Source organism: Rhododendron vialii, chromosome 5a, assembly GCF_030253575.1.
Source record: "Rhododendron vialii isolate Sample 1 chromosome 5a, ASM3025357v1".
Taxonomy (NCBI): Eukaryota; Viridiplantae; Streptophyta; class Magnoliopsida; order Ericales; family Ericaceae; genus Rhododendron; species Rhododendron vialii.
In genome coordinates, this window is record NC_080561.1 from 37297321 (window position 1) to 37319114 (window position 21794).

The window sequence follows — 21794 nt, forward strand, 5'->3', positions numbered from 1 at the left end:
TTAATTATATCTATCTCTTCATGCTGCTCCTATCAAAGCTAAGCCTTTTCCGTCAGAACAGTATTTTTTTTTGGTCACTCCCTGCAAAAACCCAGTCTCTCTCCTCTCTCTCTCTCTCTCTCTCTCTCCCCCATGATGAAACCTCTACCAAGTCAAAAAAAAAAATTTTTAATGTCGAACCTGGATGATGAGTCCAGATCTTCTGTCCGACCCCTTTAGGACAGGCGTCTTCCCACCCTCTCAGCCGTTCATCTCACAAATCAACAGTTGAGATGACGATGATGGACTGAGTAAAGTGCTAAATCATTCGTGTGGCCCGAATTGAAGTTCAAGGCTCTCCGAGTAACCCAATACAAGTACCAAGAATCAAGATACTAGTATGTCTAATCATCAGGTAATTCCACTCGGATCCTAATTGCCTTTCTTAGCAGTGGAAAGGGATATATCTGGTAGTCTCTACAGCTTCACAAACCCTTTGAGCCTGTACATAAGTAAACCTCTGTGTGTGTGTGTGTGTGTTCAATTGTGTGTATATGCACTTGCATGATTTTGGTTGTTGATTTCTCTCCAACTTTCATCCATACGGACGTGGGCTTGCATATTGTTGTTGGTCATGGTATAGCTGTAAACATAGTTGGGATATATACTTACAAGAACCATGATCCTTGCCTTGCTGTCCCCTTTAATCTTCTTGTTGGGCTCGAGGTACCCTCTGGATTTGGTTACACAATGTCACTCTATGCGACCGCTCTAAAACACCAATTACCAGTTGGTTGCGGTCCGACACTTCTCGTAGTCTGCTCTTACCCCACCAAACCAATTTTTTTCTGATAAAAAACAAGAGAGATCACTAAAGAGAAAAATTCCCCCCGTGTTATCAGAGCAGAGGCCCTAGAGCTCTGATGAGCGAAGTTCCATCAATGGTACTGTCCCTATGATCATTCTGTTCAATTTCTTCCCCCTCTTCTTCCGCTACAACACTTCCTTCAATTCCTACTCTTCTGGTTGCCAATCTCAATTTGCTAGTTAAACCAATGTCATCATTTGGACGAGTTATGTTCAGATTCACCTTTTTTTTTTTTTTTTGATCCTGTTCAGATTCACTTAAAACTTATGAATTCATTATGTTGATGGATCTCTGCAATGTTTAAAACCACTGTTGGGGCAAGGGTGGAGCCTAATTCAATGGATGGATTGTCCTTCATTATACGTTCTGAAGCCTTGCATGCAAGAAATCATCCGCAACAGACATAACATGGTTGGCTATTCAATCACTAAAAGTTGAAGTTCATCTCAGAAACCTAACAACAATGGCAATAGACCAAGGGGGCAGAGCCTAAAAAGGTTGGATGTAAAGGTTAAGCTTGTTGAATCTGTGGTAAAGGCCATGAATGACATTGCCTTCTGTTGCTGGTAAAGAATGAATTCTCACTTTCAGCCTCAGTTTCCTTCTTTGAGTTTTTCAATCTAGTTTCGATGCATCCATGGTTACACTCCTCCACCTCCTCCTCCCAATTGGTGCCTTGATTCTGCTGTACCAAATCATATAAACAACCTATAATTTGAAGAACATAAGTTGCTATGAGCCCTATCATAGTCTTAACAAGTTAATGTAAGTGATGATGCCCGCAAATATGAGATTTGCTGCTCCGGGACCATCCATTGAAATTGGTTCCTAATTGAGGCGAGACTACTATTTGCAGCGATTTTATACTGTCTAGTGTTGGTTTATATAGGTTGCGTTTCATTTTTCTCGTTTTTGTTTTCTCTAATACGGAAACAAATTCCTGTCGGATCCTTATTTAGTATCCCATAGTCAAGTACTATCCTCGGATAAAACTCTCCTAACAATTAGTTGCCGGCATATGTTTCTCGTTTTAGCGTCTCTAGTGTACCAAATACCATGCGTTTCAAAGTATGGGGCAGTAGTATCAAGACTTTTAAGAAAGGGATCATAATTGATTGAATGCCACAGACGCCCAATATAGATTCTGCATGTGTTCTCTATGTTAAACTAATCAATTTCAACAAAATTTCCTCCAATAGTACCTATAAGTGAGTGTGTGCGTGTGTGAAAGCCTAGAAATCAATCCATTGGAGTTGCTTCATGTACGTGTGTATGGGTTCGTAATGCATGTGCATATTAACTCTCACATTTCTGCTATCAGGATGTGTTGCAAATGCCTGATAACTTTGAACCCAGGCAGCTATTCTCTTATGTGATTCTGAAAGCAAATTTTTTCCTGTGTCTTGGTCCATTTTTCTTATGGACTGTGAATGTACTCGGGGTTTTTTTGTTTTTAGATGATCTTATGTATTGCTTTTTCAGCTTATGAGGATCATGTTGTGTTTGATTCAATGTTGGGTGTCCTTGGTGGATTCGTCATCAAGGTTGTATTGTAGTTTCTTGTATCCTCATTAGATGACTGCAGGAGCAGTTCTAAATGGGAGAGCAGGTCGCAAAAACTATAAACTGGTTCCCTGTTCGAAGAAAAAGAAGATGAGCGGTGAATCTTCTCTGCCTGATGAGCTGATATTCGACATCCTTGTTTGTCTTCCGGCCTATGTTCTTTACAAATCAACGAGGTACGTTTGTTGGCAGTGGTATGAAATCATCCACGATCCTCTCTTCTGCAAGGAACAACTCCTTCGTTCCAGTTCCAGCTTGTTAATGCAATACTCCTATACTCCACATACTGGTGAATTTGCAGAGTTTGGGGAAATGAGTGCTACAGCTATAGAGATAAATTTTATGTTTCCTAACCGGGTTTTGTCTACCTGCAATGGGCTAGTACTGTTTTGCAATCCACATGATCCTTCAACATTGCATGTAGCTAATCCTCTCACGAAGCAAACGGTAACTGTTCCTCCATTTAAATGCCATCCAGATGGCTCTTGTATCTCATTTGCTTGTGCTTATTCGAAGATGGAGTATAAAGTGCTGTGCACCTATGGGCCTGATGGGGGCAAACACAATTGCATGATGTTAACTCTGGGCAAAGATCATGCATGGAAACCGATCAAAAGTTGTCTGATCGAGGTTGGAGTATGGTCAGAGATTGTCCATTATCTGTAGGACAATTTCTCTACTGGGCTGATCATCGAGAAAAGTCTGTTGTTGCTTTGGATGTGGAATCTGAATTATTTATTGAGTTTCCTAGCCCAGCAGTTTGGAGTTTTCATACTCGTACTTCTATCCTTTACGTAGAGAGAAAGAACTCTAAAGTTGCTCGGTGATGACTTATTGTAGAAGTTTGGCGGATATTTTTGTCTTGTCTGATCCTATGACTGGTGAGTGGAGGATGCTCTACAAAATCGACTTTGGTGCTCAACATTTATTAACCGGCATGGATCATGCCTCGTTCCCTCCTTCAAGGGATGAAGCTCTTTTTTTTGCCCCAGTTGCTTGGGTGAACAAGGGTGATGTGCTGGTTTTGTATGTTTCAACGCCATTAGGTATTGGAGGCTACTGCTTTGCTTTCAATGTCAAGACTGGAAATTTCTTCAAAGTTGGGGGCAAGGCGTATCGTACCCTGAAGGGTTTTTGTTGTGGTTATACCCAAAGCCTTGAATCACCGACACCCACCGAGGTAACAATTCACTAGTAGCAGTAGTTGTAGTTGTAGTGGCCATAGATCAAAATCTGTGTCTTAATGTTGTTCATTTTTTGTTGGTACTTCGGAAATTCATGTCTTAATGTTATTCGTGTCAGCATTATCTATTCCTGAACTTCCTGTGTTTGTTTGTGCAAGTGAAGGCGAGACTATCCCAGCTAATAAACCTTGGATGTGTTTCTTATTTAAGTTAACAACGTCGTTCGTGTTTTCTCACTCTCTTTATCTATCTGTTTTGTTCAGTTTAACAAAATCTGGATAATTGCAAATCGTAAAAATTGAGATTTGTATGCCTTCCCAGATCTGGTATCGGATCTCGTCTCTGTTACTATTTGGTATGAAGCTGTGTTGACTGATCTCACATCTGTCATGTTACGGCTCAAGGCCTTAGAACCCCACCCTTGTCCAACTTTCTTATATTTTAAACAAGGAGTCTAGGTTCAAGTTATATTGCTGACTGCTATGAAATGCCTAAAGTTTTAAATATTTGTTGTTATATAGGTAGCGTGTCGGCCCGTACGTATGCATCGATTCTTGCGTTTATCGATACCGCTACATCCTAATATAATTATGATTGCATTTGTGTCGGTCAGTTTCTATTACACAACAGTCCCTTAATGGTTCGCGGATCGGTTTCTAATTGCTACACTAATTTGCACACTCTAAATTTTTTTTCAATTTTTTTTTTTCAAATTCAAGACAGTTAAAAGCTATTCCCACTACATAAGGTTTGGTATTTCTAATACCATTATGCTGGGATCAGTACCGTTATGTGTTCTTATCAGCGTCATCGAGTTATCCAATCTTTAACCCTTCCTTACTCACATTTCATATATGTCCCCCACCTTTCGCATCGCTCTTGCCTTTATCTTGTAGACTTCAACCTTACATTTAGACAATTTGTTCACATATTTATCGATGTGTGAAACGTATGTGCAGAATAAATGATTCAAACAACCGTTGTGGGCTCACAAATAAACCAAAAACTTGCGGTATTCAGTTTGGATGATAGAAGTCTTGAAATTGGGTGAGGTTAAGAGAGGCTGGCGTTAATGCTCGAGTGCTGAAAAATAGAGCCTTGGCAAAACGTGAGGTTAAGGGTACTTATTTTTTTCTTTTTAAAAAAAAAAATTGAGTTTCGATAAAAAATTTATACTTTTCTGATTTTTCTCGCCGAGACAAATCAATAAATCACAAAAGTTTGACACAAAACTAACAAATACGATGTGAATAAAGATAAAAATATATATTACCACTATTTAATTTTCAAAGCCAAATCCACCCCTGAGTACCAATTCCTCTTTCGACAAGAAACTTGATTTCACCTATTCTCTTTTCTCCTCCTTTTATTCTCACCCCGAATATAGGGTACTGATTTTGGCTACCAAAAATGTACAAACTCCATGCCATCTCGGAGCCTGAACAAACGATAAATAAGACATTTATCTTGTGGAGAATAATTTCCTGACCTACTTCATAAAAAAAAACTACTTGCTTAATTGGATATTTGTAAGCGCTTGATTGATTCATCCTAGTTTTGTGTGTAAATTAAGCACTTGTATACCTACATTAGATTGAGTTGATCTCCGAAAAGTCAGTTAAGAAATTATTCTCTACGAGGACAAATATTGGAGATAATATCTTGCCCTTTAAAATGGCACCGTAAAACAAAAAGGATTGCGATTTTGACACTCTAAAAATTGATAGAGGGGCTCCAAAACTGAACTGTGTTGATACACAAAACGACGTTATTTTGGAGCCTCTCCATCAATTTTTTGAGTGCTAATCAATTTCCAAACAAAAATGGCAAATCCATTTTGTTTGGTTTGGAGAAAAAAAAATTGATGTCATGAGCGATAATAAGTGGAGAGAGATAAATAGAGAAACTTATTGAGAATCGCGCAGGGTGTAGAAAAATTTCTCAAAGAAAAATACACTGCACATTAATTTCGGAAGTAAGAGAGAAGAGTTTCAATAAAATAAGAATAGAAGTATTCAGCGTAACTTATTTTCTTTTTTAAAAAGAAAATAAAAAAGAAGAAGAAGAAGCAGCAGCAAAACCTGCAAAAGAAGAGGAGAGGAGATTGGCTTCGCCCGGTTTCGAACCGGAGACCTTCAGTGTGTTAGACTGACGTGATAACCAACTGCACCACGAAACCATTCGCTTCCTTCCTTAACTCGGAATTTAATTCTATCTATCTATCTACCATTCTATCTATCCATGCTGTTCCCATCAAAGCTAGGGCTCTGTTTGAAACTTGCAGAAAAGATAGGGAAATTTAAAGATTATATGGTTAGAGGAGAAAATAAAATTTTAAATTCAGTGAATAATAAATTTTCTCTTTCATTTCTTTTCCTTAGGTTTCAAACAAGCCCCCCCTTTTTTTTTATATATCCAGTTCCAAACAAGCCTTGGAACCTAAGGAAAAGAAATGAAAATTTAAAAAAAATTTCTTTCCATTGTCTGGTTGAAAGGAAAAGAGAGAAGAAAATAAAATTTTCAAAGTTCAATGAATAATTTTTTCTCCCATTTTTTGGCCCTTTTTATTTTTTTATTTTTATCTGGTTCCAAACAAGCCTTGGAACCTAAGGAAAAGAAATGAAAATTTTTAAAAATTTCCTTTCTATTGTTTGGTTGAAAGGAAAAGGGAGAAGAAAATAAAAATTTCAAAGTTCAATGAATAAATTTTCTCTCTCATCTTTTGGCCCTTTTTTTTTCCCTTTTCTTTTGTTTTCTTTTCCTTAGATTCAAACAGGGTCTTAATAGCCCGTTTCAGAACACCTTCTTAAAAAATAAGTACTTATTTTATATTTTTAAACTCAAAAATAATATAAATAAAAAATAACTTTTAATTTTTTTTTGCACCGTATTAAAGATTCAATTATATATTTCAAACAAGATCCATATTACATATTTTTAGATTTTAATAAGCTCATACCTTCTTAAAAAATAAATACTTATTTCGCGTTCCGGAACCGGGTCTAAGCCTTTTCAGTCAGAAGAGTCAGAACGGTAGATTTTTTCGTTCACTCTCTGCAAAAATCCAGTCCCTCTCTCTCTCTCTGTTCCCCATCGAAATTCGAAACCTCTACCAAGTCAAAAAAGAAATGTCGAACCTGGACATGTCGCTCGACGACATAATAAAGATGAACAAGAAATCCGGCGGCGGCGGAGCTAAACCTAGAGGAGGCGGAGCTCGTAACTCCGGCCCGGGACCCGGACCCGCCCGTCGACTCCCGAACCGGAGCGCGAATCGAACCGCTCCGTACGCACCCAAGGTCAGTTCAAACGCTCCGAAGTTTTCGCTGTATGTGTAGATCTGTGTGTGTGGATGGATATATTGGAGGTTGAAGTTGTGGAATGTTTTGACGCGTTAGGTTCAAGCGCCGGAGACGACGTGGAGGCACGACCTTTTCGTGGATCACGCGGCGGCGGCGTACGCGCCGCAGGCCGGTGGTGGTCGAGTGTCGGCGATCGAGACGGGGACGAAGCTGTTCATCTCGAACTTGGATTACGGGGTTTCTGGTGAAGACGTTAAGGTAGTGTTTGTACTCTTTACCAGTTTTTTAGATATGGTTTTTGAGTCAATTTAATTTATGTTCTTTCTTAAATTCTTACTTATGAGCACTGCAGTGCTTAATTGGTGTAGAGAGGTTGTAGCTGTTTGATTCCTAGTTATTAACGAGCCGAGCTGAGCTTCTTAGTGTTCGAGCTCGTAAATGAGCCTAAAACTCGAGCTAGAGCCAAGCCGAGCCCTTTACAAGCTAAGTCTGGCCAACTTACTTAACGAGCTTCTTTTACTGAGTCGAGCCTATACAAACGAGCTGAGTTTTTGGGTGTCAAGCGTAAAACACAAGCTCGAGCTTGGCTCAATTACTAAATGAGTCAAGCAGAGCACAGCTCTCGGTTCGTTTGCAGCCCTAGTTATTACTGTTTATGTTCTAGTACTTTTCCATGGACTTACTGTACTCCCAAACTGCAAGAGTTGTTACTCTTTTCTTGTTTGGAGCCATGTTTTGGCTCAAACCTTCTTGTCGACATGCGAGTACTAGGTAAATAATGCATTGACTCTGTGTGTATCCAGAAGTGTGTGGTAGGCTTATTGATAACGTATGTTACCGGGACTGGGTGTGGGTATCTGGTGCGGGTGTGTGTCAAAGTGTCCAACTCATTCAATTTCCATCTCAAGGACTCAGGGATACGCCAAAACTTTCGAATTTCTGACAATTTCTTAGCGTAGTTCTTTTATTTTCTTGGGTAAATGGGGTTTAGAAAGTGCTTTAGGGCATTTCATTCAAATTACAGGAGTTCGATGTGTAGTTATGGTAAGTTCAAATTATGAAATACATTTTCTAGGACTATGTCCAACTAAATGTGTCGAACGCGAATCTCATACCCTCATCCGAGTGTCGAGTGTCTCACACGTTTATACATTTTGGTGGATTGATCTAACATAGATGATAACAATGGAAGATTGGTCGAGTCTCTTATCTAATGTGTGAAGTGTGAAGTGATCGTAGTCACACTTTGCCAGTGGTTTTCGTCTAAGTTGTAGTGTTTAAATATTGCAATGTAAAAATACAAAAGTACACAAGAAGTTTTGGGATAGCCCCCTCCCCTGCTGTAGAAAGGTGAAGAGGAACACAATTATTGAACCTATGCGTTTCTACTACTGTTGTAAATTCTGGGGTTTGTGGTTATATACTACTTCTCAATTAGCTGATCGTTTTATGAAGTCGTGAAGGAAGTCATGGAGTTAAAGTTTAAGAGTTAAGGTAATGATTGCTTTAGATATGAGTTGGTTTGTAGCACATAGGACTACCCTGCAGTTGACATACGATTCATAACCCAACAAGGAGGTAGATTGACTAACATTTCATTTTCAAGAAACCTATAGATCGGGTAAATGACCAGATGTCGTAGTTTTTCATTATCCATGTGCTCAAGGTAGAAGTAAGAATGTGGATAGTTGAACGTAATGAAGAAAGTAAACAGTAGCTTGTTTATTTTTCTTACGTTGCTCTGGTTTTTCATTATCCATGTGCTCAAGGTAGGAGAAAGAATTTGGATAGTTGAACATAATGAAGAAAGTAAACACCAGCTTGTTTATTTTTCTTACGTTGCTCTGGGTAATACTTTTAATATGTCCAACCAGTTACTACATACTACAGGTTTATTTGATACATGTACTAGTTTGTAAGGTTTTCACACAAACTTTGGTCAGAATTAGGCCAATATCAATGTGCTAGAATCTTGTGCTAGTCTGGCTTCTTTATGCGAACCATATGGCAGCGTATGCATAAATCTAAATGAATTAGTTGCATATTAGGACCTGGAGTTCCAGATTTTTTTTTATTTGGAATTTTGCTGTTAAACTTAAGCTTACAAAACTGCACATTGTGTACAAGTATCTGCACTCTCAACATGACGTGGAAATCATATGCGTCCAAGAACTAGTGATAATTGACGTAAGAGTAAGACTAGGAGTGCAAAGATGTTATTGTTGGCTTAGGCATTATGTTACTTTGTTTGGTTTCTTTTTTAAGTGTTTTGAATGTTTGCTGCTAGTGTGGACTAAAACACATTGTGGAAGTTGAATTTTTTTAGTTATTTCCTTGATTACATTGAATGGTAAATGATAATTCTTTATGTAAGATCGGATTTTTTGAGTTTTAGCACATTTTTCTTCCCACCTATTTATTAATAAGCTACTAATGTTGCGGGTATCGTGCGGTTCGGACCGTTCGGTTAGAAACCAGACACCATATGGTTTGGTTATGGTGCACCAAAAACCATACCCGTCGAGCATGAGTGTTGGGTTTGTGTGCAACTAACCACTTCAGGTTTTTGTATCGAGACGCCAAATCTGAACAAAACCTACCCATTGCCATCCTTGTGAAGAACAGTTATGCATATATAGTTTTGCCCCTATGATTTAAACCCCCGGGGGCTTCGGTATTATTGTGTTCGTGTGTTTATTGAGCTTTCATGGCAACAGGGTGGGATGGGGAGGGTTTTTCAATGCCCTGACCCCGACCTGAAAAGTACCTCATGGCCCCGAACCCCGATGGGTAATTCTTGGGTGCTCCCAACCCGCCCCAGTTGGGGACAAACCACTGGACCGAGAGAAGTTATAGTGATGGTAGAAAGCTGTTTGGTTATGTGCTCAAGAACATAGGTGCCTGCAAACAGCTTTATACCATCACCAGAATTCCTCTCCGTCCCAATGGTTTGTCTATTCTCTCTCCTTGCAAAAAAAAAATTAATAATAATTTTTATGGGAACTGGGGGTGGCCCGTGCCATCTTCCCCCCTCGAGAAGCTCAACCCTTGGCCTGGATATTCTTTATTTGGAATTTTGCTGTTAAACTTGAGCTTACAAAACTGCACTTTGTGTACGAGTACCTCCACTCACAACATGAGGTGGAAATCATATTGCGTCCATGAACTAGTCATAATCGGTGTAAGAGTAAAACTAGTGGTGGAAAGAACACCCTCCTTGATTATATGAAAAATTTTGACGTAGGCAAGTGGTGAAAGTTAGTGTTGAAGGTTGGTTATGAACAGATTTTGTGGTTAATGTTGAACTGGACCACAATTACTAGGGTTTGCAATGATAACGAGGATTTGTTGGTTTAGCCCAACTGCAAAGCAAGAAGTTCCAGTGATGGTCTAGGGAATTTTTTTTTTTATTTTATAGAACTTGGTATCTGGCTCAATAGACTGTCTCATCGTGAGAATCAATCAACCGTCCACTAGTGGGGGGCCAATTAAAGTCAGGGCAAAGCCTGCATGGATTGGCCAAATACAGGGGATGATAACATGCAGCTGGGAGTTGAACCTAGACCAATGGCTTCTTGAGGCCCCTTGTTGCCAAGTGACTACTACTACGCTGGGGTTAGATGGACTAGGCAGGGTTAATCATGGGCTAAGGGAAATGATGGAAAATGTGGTCAAGGGACCCCACTGGCTTGGGAAAATGCCTCGGGATACGTATAACTGTTGATGTTTTCCGTATTTGACCCCTGATATATTTTTAAAAGGTATTCACATAACCAGATAAACTTAAAATTTCTACCATGGCATTGCCAAATTTATGGCTTTTGTTATGTGACCGCAATGCACTAATTTGCCACTAAAATTATAGCTCCACTCCTGCTTTTAACAACAGTATGTCCTTACCCTCAAAAGGGACCAGAATGTTTTTCTCCCAAGGTCAAGCTTAGACTATGTTTGCTTCTCAATGAAGCGGAGATATGTTTGCTTAGGCTCAGCACCAAGCACAACCCAATTGATCGAATCTCACTTCCTTAGCCCGACCTCAGCCCAATTGTGTGCCTTGGAAATTTTGGTTGAGAGCAAGGTTATCAAATTGTGAATCAAATCGAGAATCGGATAGACCATTTTCCGAATCGTGAATCATACCGATTCGGTCCAAAATTTGAAAATACATTGAAAATATATCTACGCACCTACATAATAAAGATACATTGTAACATCAAAAAATTTAAGCTTAAATCTATATTAAAGTTTGTTTTCTATTATTAATTGATAATCACATGGTCTAATAGGAAAGACACTCGTACATAATTTGAAAATAAAAACTATAGTAAAATGGATATGTGCACATAGGTGTTAATGATTCATTACAAAAATGAAAGCGTAGCCTGATTGGTACGAATCTAAACTAACTTGTATGACAGCATATGTGGGTTGGTTCGAGACTCTGAGCCCTTTCCCGGTCTATTATTTAGAGGATACATAAATTGAAAACATCAATCTATGAGACAACACATCCATATAGATATTATCCTCAAGTTATTCACAGTTACTTGTATAATTGCCATCTAGCAAAAGGCGAATTGCAAATATCGTTTCATATTAGTCGAACGCAACAGTTGTGATAAACCTTGATTCACCTATAGATTCGTATCATTTTTACATGAATCGTGAATCGAATCGCGAATCGTATCGTGAATCGTACGATTCACCATTGATTATATATGAACCTTGATTCACCTATAGATTAGTATCATTTCTGCGTGAATCGTGAATAGAATCGCGAATCGTATCATGAATCGTACGATTTTGACAACCATGGTTGAGAGATGCTTAAGCTTGGCTTGAAGTAGAACTCGTTGATTCTAAACCAAGCTCAGTTTAGTCTACATTCAGACTTAGATCATCATATAATCTTAGGACCAAACAGCTGAGCTTTGTACTTGCAAAGCTCGGTCAGTATTCCGTGTTTGTGTGTGTTGAACTATAGTTGTTGCCCATGAACCGTTTTATCTAATTGGTAGAATTTGAAGTCGCAATAGCTTTATGTTGTCCTTAATGAGATTGTTTCTGTACAGGAGCTCTTTGCAGAGGTCGGGGACGTAAAACGATATTCAATTCATTATGATAGGAGCGGAAGATCAAAGGTACCACATCAGTTTGGCATACTATGGTCTTCCAGGAATTGTTTGTGTCCTGCGTTGTTAAGATACGTTATTTCTATTAGGGAACGGCAGAAGTAGTTTTCTCACGGCGAAAAGATGCTGAGGCGGCTGTCAAGAGATACAACAATGTTCAGTTGGATGGAAAACCTATGAAGATTGAGATTGTAGGGACAAATATTTCAACTCCTGGTATTCTACCTACTCCAACAATTGGCCTGTTTGGGGATCAAAATGGTGCACCCAGAAGGTTTGCTCTTCAACCATACCCATTATTTTCTGATCCTCAAATTGCTGCATGTTTTGATTGCTCATAGTCCAAGTCTTTGATATCCTTCTAAGGATCTGAAACCATTACCTGACGTTGGCATCGAGATGTTCTAGACCTGAATTAGCTGTAATGCATGAGCGCAAATATAACAAGTCTATTTTCTAAAACTCTTGAACTTTTACCGTTACCCAAGTGAACTCCTTTCGTTTGATTACCATTTTGTTTCAATGGCACATGTCAGTATTTATGGCATTTTTGAGACAAAAATGCCCTTGAACGGATCTATATACTTCTCAACCCTGCATTTATCCTCAGTCATCATCTCCTCCTTCCCCCAACCCCCCTCCGTTCTCTCTCTCCTACGGCAGCCATGCAAGCTGCCAACAGCAGCACCAACACCGCCGGCTACCAACCCCAATCAAGTAAAAAGATTGATCGGCTTTCCTCGATCGAATCCAATCAAGAACAGTTTTATCTTTATCTTCACATAGTAAGAAGTAAGAACAAGTCAAAAGATTTCCTGTTATTCTGTTTCATGGAAGGAGTCAATCATTGAACCCAAACCGCATGTAGTATAATTTCATGGGTCTGGGAATGATTTGCTAGATTTCTACACAAGCTGAAGTTTGGAAAACAAATATTCTATTGTTTCCTGTTGTGACTCGAATTATGAGACCGGCATGCTAATGTTTGTAAGGGCTCACCAGTTGGCCAAAATACAGGCTTTGTGTAGAGCCAGGTCTTCTTCATGTTATCACTCTTGCTATGGGCGCTGGTAGTGGCTCCATATGTTTCCATCCATGATACAAGGAATATGAAATACATACTCAAAAAGTTCTTATGACCCTTGTTGAATATCAACACTCACCCCATTTGGACAGCCTAGCTCTGGTCTCAAATGAAGATAAAATGAGAAAATTTGGGGAATCTTTATATGTACTCTCTTGACAAGCCTCTGTTTGGACAGCCTAGCCCTGGTCTCAAACGAAGGTTTTCACGCTTATGTAAGAGCACCCGTGCTCTACTGGTAATTTGGGGGCTTAACTAGATAGGCTGAGTTGAAGTATTGGTTGCTTGTTAACCTTGGTTAAGTAATGCCTTTTGGGCTTAACATAATGTAGAGATTTCAGTTCCTCCTTGCCCACCAACACGGGTGGGTCATTGGTGGAAAGGGTTCCTGGGATATAAGAGCATGGCCAGTTTCTGTCATATGTTTTTCCGCTGACTTTTATTTCGTCTTGGTGGCAATCATTTTGAAAGGATAAACATAAATGGTACGGGAACCACATTTAGGGACACCATCAAATGTGTAACCAATGGATAATGGAATGGGCTCAAAGCCTAACTATCATATCTCCTACCAAATTCATGGATAACGAATGAAATGACCGACAAGGTGGTAGTCAAATGTGGTCATACTGTCACAGTAACCTTGTGTAAAGGTGAATTCTCTCGTCATGTTTGGCACTACACCATTTGTCATTGTTACTTTATGTTGCTTTCAATTACCAGTTGAAATATGTACTTCCATGCCATGGCCAGCTCTCTATGAGGCTTTTCTGTCTGGCCTTCTCAATTTGCGTAAATCATAATGTGTTTCTTGTATTAAGAATCTAAGGCATTACCATAGTTTGGAGTTAAATAGGAAGTACAATGTATGCTTGAACTGTAAACTCAAATTTAAGTTATGTAGTTTTAGGAACGAAATTTTTGCTCTTTAATGGTGGATGGTGAGCCTCTATTGAACTCTTGTTAATTATTAGTCATTATCTTTCAGAGAAAATTTGCCTCGTAATAGAATCTTTCCTTTTCTTTTGAATGTTGTTTAGTTTTGCTTCTAGTTTAATCTTCTTTTTTGTGGAGGTAATTAATTTGATGTTCCTATCTGTTGTCCAATGAGAGCAGTCAAGGGCGAGGTGGTCCCACTGGACGACCTCGGGGTGGCGGCCGAGGCTTGGAGAGGGGCCGTGGACGTGGTAGAGGCCGTGGTGGCGGGCCTGGTGGCGAAAAGGTATCCGCAGACGATCTTGATGCCGATTTGGAGAAGTACCACGCAGAAGCTATGCAAACGAACTGATTGCAACAGGTACCGTAATCTTCATCGGCTTTGGTCTTGGCAACTGGCTGTGACTTTTGTGCTTTATGAACTTTCGCCCGTTAAAAGTAGATCTGTTTATCCCTGCCTTCTACGACGTTTGTGGAGAAGGAACTGCAATGACTGACTAGTTGGATTTTGTTATGAAGTTTGTGCTGCTTCTGTTCTGGCTTGAGTATTGGTACAGAGATTAATGAGTGATTGTTGTTTGTACCTTATATATCACCCAGTTGATTCATTTCCCCTCTGTTTTCTCTGCTATTTCCTAGTTTTATGTTTTTGTCCCCAGGCATTCTAGTTTTATGCTTTTCACAGGGCTTGGATTGATATTAAATATATCAAATGTTGAGGCATAAATGGCTGTTGGACCCAGATTCTTTTTGGTTCCTTGTTTTTTTTTTTTTTCTCACACTGGACAGTGTAACAATTTTGCTTAGGGTAGTGATAATGCCAAAACCGTTTTTGTTGGTGCTAAAACTCCTGTGCATAAACGTCTTGTACATTGCAAATGGTATAAGTCTTTTGTACACTAGAGTTTTGGCACCAACAAAAACAGTTTTGACATATTATTATTACCCTTTTGCTTGCTTTTTTTGGGTTTCTCTTTTTCTTACCCAAATGAGAGAAATTCAAATCCAAACCCTTTTTCTAAACACTTCTTTCAAAGTTTCACTTTTTCTTATTTAGAGGTATGTCATTTTGACCAAATTTTATAGGGAAAACATAAAGACCAATAAATTTGGGTAAAAATAACGATTTAGCATTGGAAATGAAGACACCCAAATAGAGCTTTGACTCAAAGTTTACCCAAATTTGGGTTAAAAGATGGGACACAGGTACGGTCAATCAATGAACATGAATTTTTATCCAAACAATGACGATTAGGATTTGTAGAAACTTAGATTAAATCTAAACCGTCTATACTGAGATGAACAATCACATCAACCACACTAATCACATCAGCCACACTATATAGTGTAATGCGGTAAGTACATAACAACCCCTCCCATTCCTAAGAAATAAGAAATGAGTCAGGGGTAGACTTGTTTTTAAACATTTTAACTCTATCAATGTAAAAAGTTCAAAAACATTTAACAAAATGAGAGGAAAATGTATTTTGCTCAAAACCTAGTTCTCATATTTTTCTCATTTTCTTTCTCAACCAAACAAGGATAGTGGAATTTTCTTTCTTTTCCATTGATTCCAAACAAAGCCTATTTTTACACTTGTTTGGAGGAGCCTTCGGCTGACGAAAACCGATCAAAAGGCCTGATTGAGTTTACACTTTCTGACCAGCCATTGGATTTTAATTTGCCAAATCCCAGGACCAAGAGGCTATACATACGTCTTTCAGAAATTAAAAATAAAAAATCCATAAGCAAGATCTCAATCAAACACTGCTTTCATCTTGAAAATTTCTTGGGTAGATTTATCCGTATTCACAAATTATAGAAGAAAGCCAGTGCGCAAGAGATTTGTTCCTCAATTGGATCCAAAATAAGGGCAAATGCATATATCATTGATGATGAATCGAAAGGATTCCACAATTACAACCCTCCAAAACTAAACCCTAGCAACCAACAATTCACATCCAAAAAAAAACTGCTTCGAAAAACTACTACTAATCCTAAAAAGCCACCGAAATCAACCGCCGAACCCGTACAGAGTTCTGCCCTGCCTCTTCAGAGCGTAGACCACGTCCATCGCCGTCACCGTCTTCCTCCTCGCGTGCTCGGTGTACGTCACGGCGTCGCGGATCACGTTCTCCAAGAATATCTTGAGGACGCCGCGAGTCTCCTCGTAGATGAGCCCGCTGATCCTCTTCACGCCGCCACGCCGGGCGAGGCGGCGGATGGCAGGCTTCGTGATCCCCTGGATGTTGTCGCGGAGCACCTTCCTGTGCCGCTTCGCTCCGCCCTTGCCCAGCCCCTTTCCGCCCTTTCCTCGGCCTGACATCTTTAGAGAGAGAGAGAGTAACGAGTGGGTTTTCTAGAGAGAGAGAGAGAGAGTTTGAAATGGGAATGAGGAAGAGAGAGGTGAGGTTGGGGGTTTTATAGGGAGTCGCAGGGGTTTCTTATACAAACGTGGATCGTTGGATTGAGAAGGGTAATCGACGGTGAATGATGACGATCCGTGTCATTTGGTTTCGATGGCGGTAAGCCGTTGATAGTAGTTAGATCGACGGTGGATATTTTGTTTTGTGGAGTACGCGGATTGTGGTTTTTCTTGGGGGGCTCGCCGTCCGTTTTAAACCTTCGGAGCACAACAATCCAATCAGTTCAACCGAGAACTTGAGGTCAGACCTAAGTTGGCCTATAGGCTATAGTACTACTACGTATTTATTGAATTTTTCTTTTTATTGGATTTTTCTTAGATTCGTATGGAGAGAAATAAAATATTCCGTAATAAAATAAAAAAACCAACCTTGAATTAAATAAAAAATATTTCAAAAATAAAATTAGGTCAAAACTAACCTTGAATAGTTTTCCTTTTTTTTTTTTATCCAAGCGAAATCTTCTGTAATGTTATTTTTGGGACAGAGGGTTTGAACCATCACCAAATGAGTGTTCATTACTTTGACTACTTACTGTGCTAAGAGGCAACTTCAATGTTCTCTTCTTGTCACATACCAAGGTTAATATTGACGTAATTTAATTATTGAATTATTTTTTATTTAATCAAAGATACATATGCAATCAAAGAAGTAGGGAAAAATTGGGTAACCCAAATAGACTAGACTAGAGCATTGTTACCCAATCTTCCCTTTCTCTTCCAACTATTCAACCCCTATCGTCATCAGAACACAGCGAAGGCTGTCTTTGATTGCATAAAAATCACATATGTTCTTCGACATTTAGTTGAGAAAGACAAGAGGACTTGCTACAAATTCACATGAAGGAGTTATTTATCTTCGACAACATTCCATTTAACTACTTAATTCAAGTTAGTTCCGTTGACCATCTTTGTACAATTTCCATCATTCGTGACCTCAATGTAGTCGCTATGCATGTTGGTAGAGCTTGGAAAAAAGAAAATTAATGGGGTGATGTGGGTTTTGTGGCAAGTCGTCTGGATGGTTCCATTATCAAGCGGAAAACTCACGGTGAGCTTTGGTTCCACCGAATGCAATAGCTCACGGCTCTTCTCATGGCAATTAGATCGTTTACCTTACAGGCTTACATCATTTTAATATTGTATATTTACGTTTTGATATTGTCTCAATGCCGTCTCACATAGAGTAATGGTCGTTAAGAAGATAGAGTTTCATTTGCGAAAATTTTCAAGGGAGAGAGACATCTAATTTGTGATTTTGCAAGATCTCCGAAGTGTTGCAGCAGGAAGGTCATCAACAATGCTTACCACTGCAATTGCTGCAGTTTCATAACCACAAACTGCTTATAGGTACTCTGCAATTGCTGCAATTTTTATCACTATGAGATGGAGGAAGTGACTTGCCTGTGCAATACAAAAATTTGCGCAAGATCGCATTATTTGTCCCGAGTCACCGTCTAGATGCTCTAACAACCATTAGGATTATAAACGAACCGAGAAGCTCGCGAGCTCGGTTCTGTTCAGCTCGGCTCGTTTACTAAACGAGCCGAGCTTGAGTTTTTGGCTCATTTACTAAACGAGTCGAGTGGAGCTCGGCTCAGTCAGCTAGTTAAGGGAAGGGCGACTCGCTTGGCTCGGCTAATTTGTAAACAGCTGACCTCTAAGAGAAATTTTGGCTCATTTGTTTGGATTCAAACTTGAAAAAAAATTTAAAATTCAAAAAATTCTCATTACCCCTGTCTGTAATTATTATTCTAATTTATCTCTTAACTCTCCAATCATTATTCTAATTTATCTTTTTATCTTTTTTCACTCATTATCCATATCTGCAATTATTATCCTAATTTCTGTTTCTACTCATTATCTAAAAATCAAACCCAAATTTTTTTTAAAACTCATCAAAACAAGGCAAGAAAGACCCGTTTATTAATTATTCGAACCGTTGGAACTTGGAACCCTCCAGTTCGAACTCACGCTATTGAAAAGGCTCGACTTGGCTCGTTAGCGTCCTACACCAGAGAGAGAGAGAGAGAGAGAGAGAGATGAAGCAGTTCGATCCGTGGCCCGTTTTCTTCAGGCGAGAATGGAGTCGGAACTGGCCTTTCTTGGTCGGTTTCGCCATCACCGGCACCATCATCACCAAGCTATCCCTCGGCCTCACCGGTACCCTCTCTCTCTCTCTCTCTCTCTCTCTCTCTCTCTCTCTCTCTCTCCATTTCATTCGTTTCGTCCGAAACCTAATTTGCTGATCTAATCGGATAATCGACTTGTGTTTGCAGAAGCGGATGCTAAGAACTCCCCGTTCGTGCAGAGGCACAAAAGGTGAAACCTCCGATTTGTCCCTAATTTACATCGCAACCAGTTCTCTCTATTGTGGTCTGCGTGTAGTTTAGGTACTCTATGCTATCTCTGGATCAATTTTCATAGGTTTCACATACGGATATAGATATGCATAAATGCGTAAATTTACTTGCTTTTATGCGTTTGTCTGTTGGCAGTGTTCTAAAACAAGGAATTAATTGGCAATTAATCATTGGCGGGGTCTATTTGATTAGGTCCGAGTAACGATTAATCGCCGATTGCAAATTAATATGCACTGATTAATCATTCGAAGGTGGTTGACTGCCCGACTAGCGCCTAGTGACTTTTAGAACAATGTCTGTTGGTAGACTTATTAGGCTCTATTCTTGTAAAAAAAAAAAATTCCATTTTCATTTTGGAGGAGATTACAACACTCAACTCACTTTCTTTCTTGCACTCTGGTTCCCCCACGGGACACACTGTTGCACACCCACAGCTCTCACAATCACTCCGCCTTTGCCACCACATGCACACACTACACAAAACATCAGATTATATAGTAGTTTGGTAGGGGAGGTGCAACGGCTAGTAATTGACATTTGACAAGGCACATGCCATTCCAAGGCATCTTCAATTATCCTTCTAGATTTGAGCCAAGTTAGCCAACCAATCCTCCACATTTCAACTTTGGAGTCACGTCTTTTGGAATTCAGGATTCCAAATATTGCTCGTATAAGAGTCTGCAAGGTGTTTGAGTCTCTTTTTTATGTTGTTTGAGATTTGAACGTGAGACCTCTCTAAGGTGCATCAGTTCTTGATTGAGCTAAATCATGTGTTTAATCCTTGAACGTTTATTCAAAAGAGGTCTGCTTGTAGTCTTTGGTAATGAACATAGTTGTGTTCAAACTGTAAGACTCATAACCTAAACGCCAGTACACTACTATTAAATATAACATAAGTTGATAACGCACAACAAGATGAGTTGGGTTTTGCAACGGAAGTCGTCACATGGGTCTTGGCGTTAGGAAATAGAACTGGACAATGAATTTATGTAACATATATTTGCTAGCAGCCTAGCCCCCATGGTGAAATTCCTAACTAGTGTGACATACAAGTTACAAGGATTCAAGGAGCAATGTGATTAGAGGTTGAGAGTTCCAAAAGGAAAAAAGTGGAGGTACAGACTACAGAGAATGACATGGATTAAAACAGTAAAATGGTTGCCCTAAATGTAACTAGTGAGATGCTTTTTTGTAAGCTGATTGGTGCCTATGAATTCATGTAGGTGATCCAAATCGTTGGGAATAAAGCTTTTTTCTTCCAGCCCTTTAAAGTGAAGCAAGTCTTACTATAGCTTGTTGAGTTGATATGAGTTTATTTGAGTTGCAACTGACTCTTAAATCTTGTTACACTTCAAATTTGGTTTGTAAAGGATTACTTGCTTTACCATCCTATGTTTTCTTAATTTGACACTATAGTAATGGAGGAAATGGGGAAGGGAAGTGGAAACCGAGGGAAGGGATTTCAAGTTGTGTTTGGTTGGGTTGAAAGAATATAGGAGACATGGGAAGGCTTTGACACAATTTCACCACTTTATGAGTATGTTGCTTGCCCATTTTTCGGCTTTATGGGAGGAGTAATACCTCCCTCGTTCAATCTTTCAAACTAACTAGGGAAGACAATATAGTGATGGGAAGCCTTTAACACCATTCACCACTTAATATCATGCCGCTTCCCCATTTTTCAGCTTAATGGTCCCTTGAGAGGAATTGTACCACCCTTGTTCCATTCCTTGAAAGCTACTGACTATTGTTGTCCACTAATTGGTTTGAGTCTTTGAGAGTTCTATTGTGGGACTGGGGGAGCATTTTTTTTAGGTTTTTTTAAGGGGTGTCCATGATTGAGGTATGTCATGGCCATCATACTTCTGTACTTCTTGCCCACTGGTAAAACTCTCCGAGGCTAATCGAATATTTTTTGCAGATTTCATATTTGTTTTCTGGATTTCCTTGTTGATAGATTAAGTCACTTTTTTATTATACTCTTGTGAATGCTTTCAAGCTTGTTAATGGGTGAAAATCTCTGGTCTTTGCAGGTGAGTTTCTGGATGCTTGAGAGGTGGAAGCACTGTGTTCTGTGTCGGAAGTGAACATCAATGTATTGTACTTTAGAAGTTCAGCTCTGATTTTTTCTACGTTGACTATCCATGAAGAATAGACTTCATTCATAAAGCGCGATTAATGTTATGGGTTTCCATTTGCTAGCCGAAACATTAAGACTTCGGTAGTGTTTGGTTGGGAGTTTAGTTTAGTTTAGTTTTGGTAGTGGGTAGAGAAAGAAATAGAGTAATGATTGAAGATAGGGGTAATGATTGGAGAGAGATAGAGAGAGATGTGAAAGTAATAATTGGAGAAATAGGGTAATGATTGGAGAAAGAAGTAGGGTAATGATTGAAAACAAAACTAAAACTAAAACTAAGTTGAGAACCGAACAAAGCCTGTTTTGACAACATTATTGTTCTGTTGTTTATGTCCTGGGCCTGTATTGTTCTCCTGGGCATGTGCTTTATGGTGTTATGCGCCTTTTCTTTGCTCTGTCTTTGAATTTTGTCTGTGATACACCTATTCAAGTATTGCAAAATGAAAACGTTGACTAGGGAAGAGAAACATGACCCATGCTTTTGCTCCGCCTCCGATGAAAGCATAAGATACACAATACTAGTTCTCTCAATATTAGTGTTAAGAACATGGAAAATGGAATACACAATACTAGTTCTCCCAATAGTAGTGTGATGGGATTACTTATTCTAAAAATTCTCTCTGCGCGAAAAATAAAAAGGAAATTGAATCTCTTTCAACTATAAATTCAATCTAACTTCCTCTCCAAGCTGCATCCATGAGCGGATTATTGGTTTCAACACTACAGTTGTGGTCATGAGGCAAATTGGGTTGCAAGGGGTTCTGAATGGTTAGGAGGCCTTTAGCCTAGCGACATCAAGGGTATACTTACATGCCAGGAGT

General features: G+C 39.3%; 4 protein-coding genes, 2 long non-coding RNA genes and 1 other non-coding gene across 10 annotated transcripts in view; 4 read left to right on the plus strand and 3 right to left on the minus strand.

The window, feature by feature from the left end:
- Window positions 1–3830, plus strand: part of LOC131326361 (putative F-box/kelch-repeat protein At3g17540) — a 45366-nt gene extending 41536 nt beyond the window's left edge. For 3 of the 4 annotated variants that reach the window (XM_058359118.1, XM_058359119.1, XM_058359120.1), the window contains one exon: window positions 2423–3830. In XM_058359118.1, the coding sequence (XP_058215101.1) occupies window positions 2423–3076 (654 nt within the window). In that variant the 3' untranslated portion in view covers window positions 3077–3830. Of the gene's footprint in view, window positions 1–110; window positions 395–2329 lie in introns of those variants that run through there. The other variant, XM_058359117.1, reaches the window with a different exon arrangement.
- Window positions 3831–5699: 1869 nt separating this feature from the next.
- Window positions 5700–5773, minus strand: TRNAV-AAC (transfer RNA valine (anticodon AAC)). Its single transcript has one exon. It is a non-coding gene; the product is annotated as a tRNA-Val (tRNA).
- An 835-nt stretch (window positions 5774–6608) lies between these two features.
- On the plus strand, window positions 6609–14659 carry LOC131326362 (THO complex subunit 4A-like). The gene is made up of 5 exons (XM_058359121.1): window positions 6609–6893; window positions 6993–7154; window positions 11972–12040; window positions 12121–12305; window positions 14232–14659. The coding sequence occupies exons 1-5, from the start codon at window positions 6723–6725 to the stop codon at window positions 14401–14403; spliced, it is 759 nt and encodes a 252-aa protein (XP_058215104.1). The 5' UTR covers window positions 6609–6722; the 3' UTR covers window positions 14404–14659.
- Window positions 7168–10044, plus strand: LOC131326364 (uncharacterized). Its single transcript, XR_009199984.1, has 2 exons — window positions 7168–8562; window positions 8666–10044. It is a non-coding gene; the product is annotated as an uncharacterized LOC131326364 (long non-coding RNA).
- A 1248-nt stretch (window positions 14660–15907) lies between the features above and the next one.
- LOC131326365 (histone H4) lies at window positions 15908–16452 on the minus strand. The gene has a single exon (XM_058359122.1). It carries the CDS (start codon window positions 16375–16377, stop codon window positions 16066–16068), a length of 312 nt encoding a protein of 103 aa, XP_058215105.1. The 5' UTR covers window positions 16378–16452; the 3' UTR covers window positions 15908–16065.
- A 1972-nt stretch (window positions 16453–18424) lies between these two features.
- On the plus strand, window positions 18425–21044 carry LOC131326366 (ATP synthase small subunit 6, mitochondrial-like). Its single transcript, XM_058359123.1, has 3 exons — window positions 18425–18636; window positions 18753–18866; window positions 20870–21044. Exons 1-2 carry the CDS (start codon window positions 18516–18518, stop codon window positions 18797–18799), a joined length of 168 nt encoding a protein of 55 aa, XP_058215106.1. The 5' UTR covers window positions 18425–18515; the 3' UTR covers window positions 18800–18866; window positions 20870–21044.
- Window positions 20930–21428, minus strand: LOC131326367 (uncharacterized). Its single transcript, XR_009199985.1, has 3 exons — window positions 21396–21428; window positions 21267–21365; window positions 20930–21052 (listed from the first exon to the last, which is right to left on the minus strand). It is a non-coding gene; the product is annotated as an uncharacterized LOC131326367 (long non-coding RNA).
- Window positions 21429–21794: the final 366 nt, after the last annotated feature.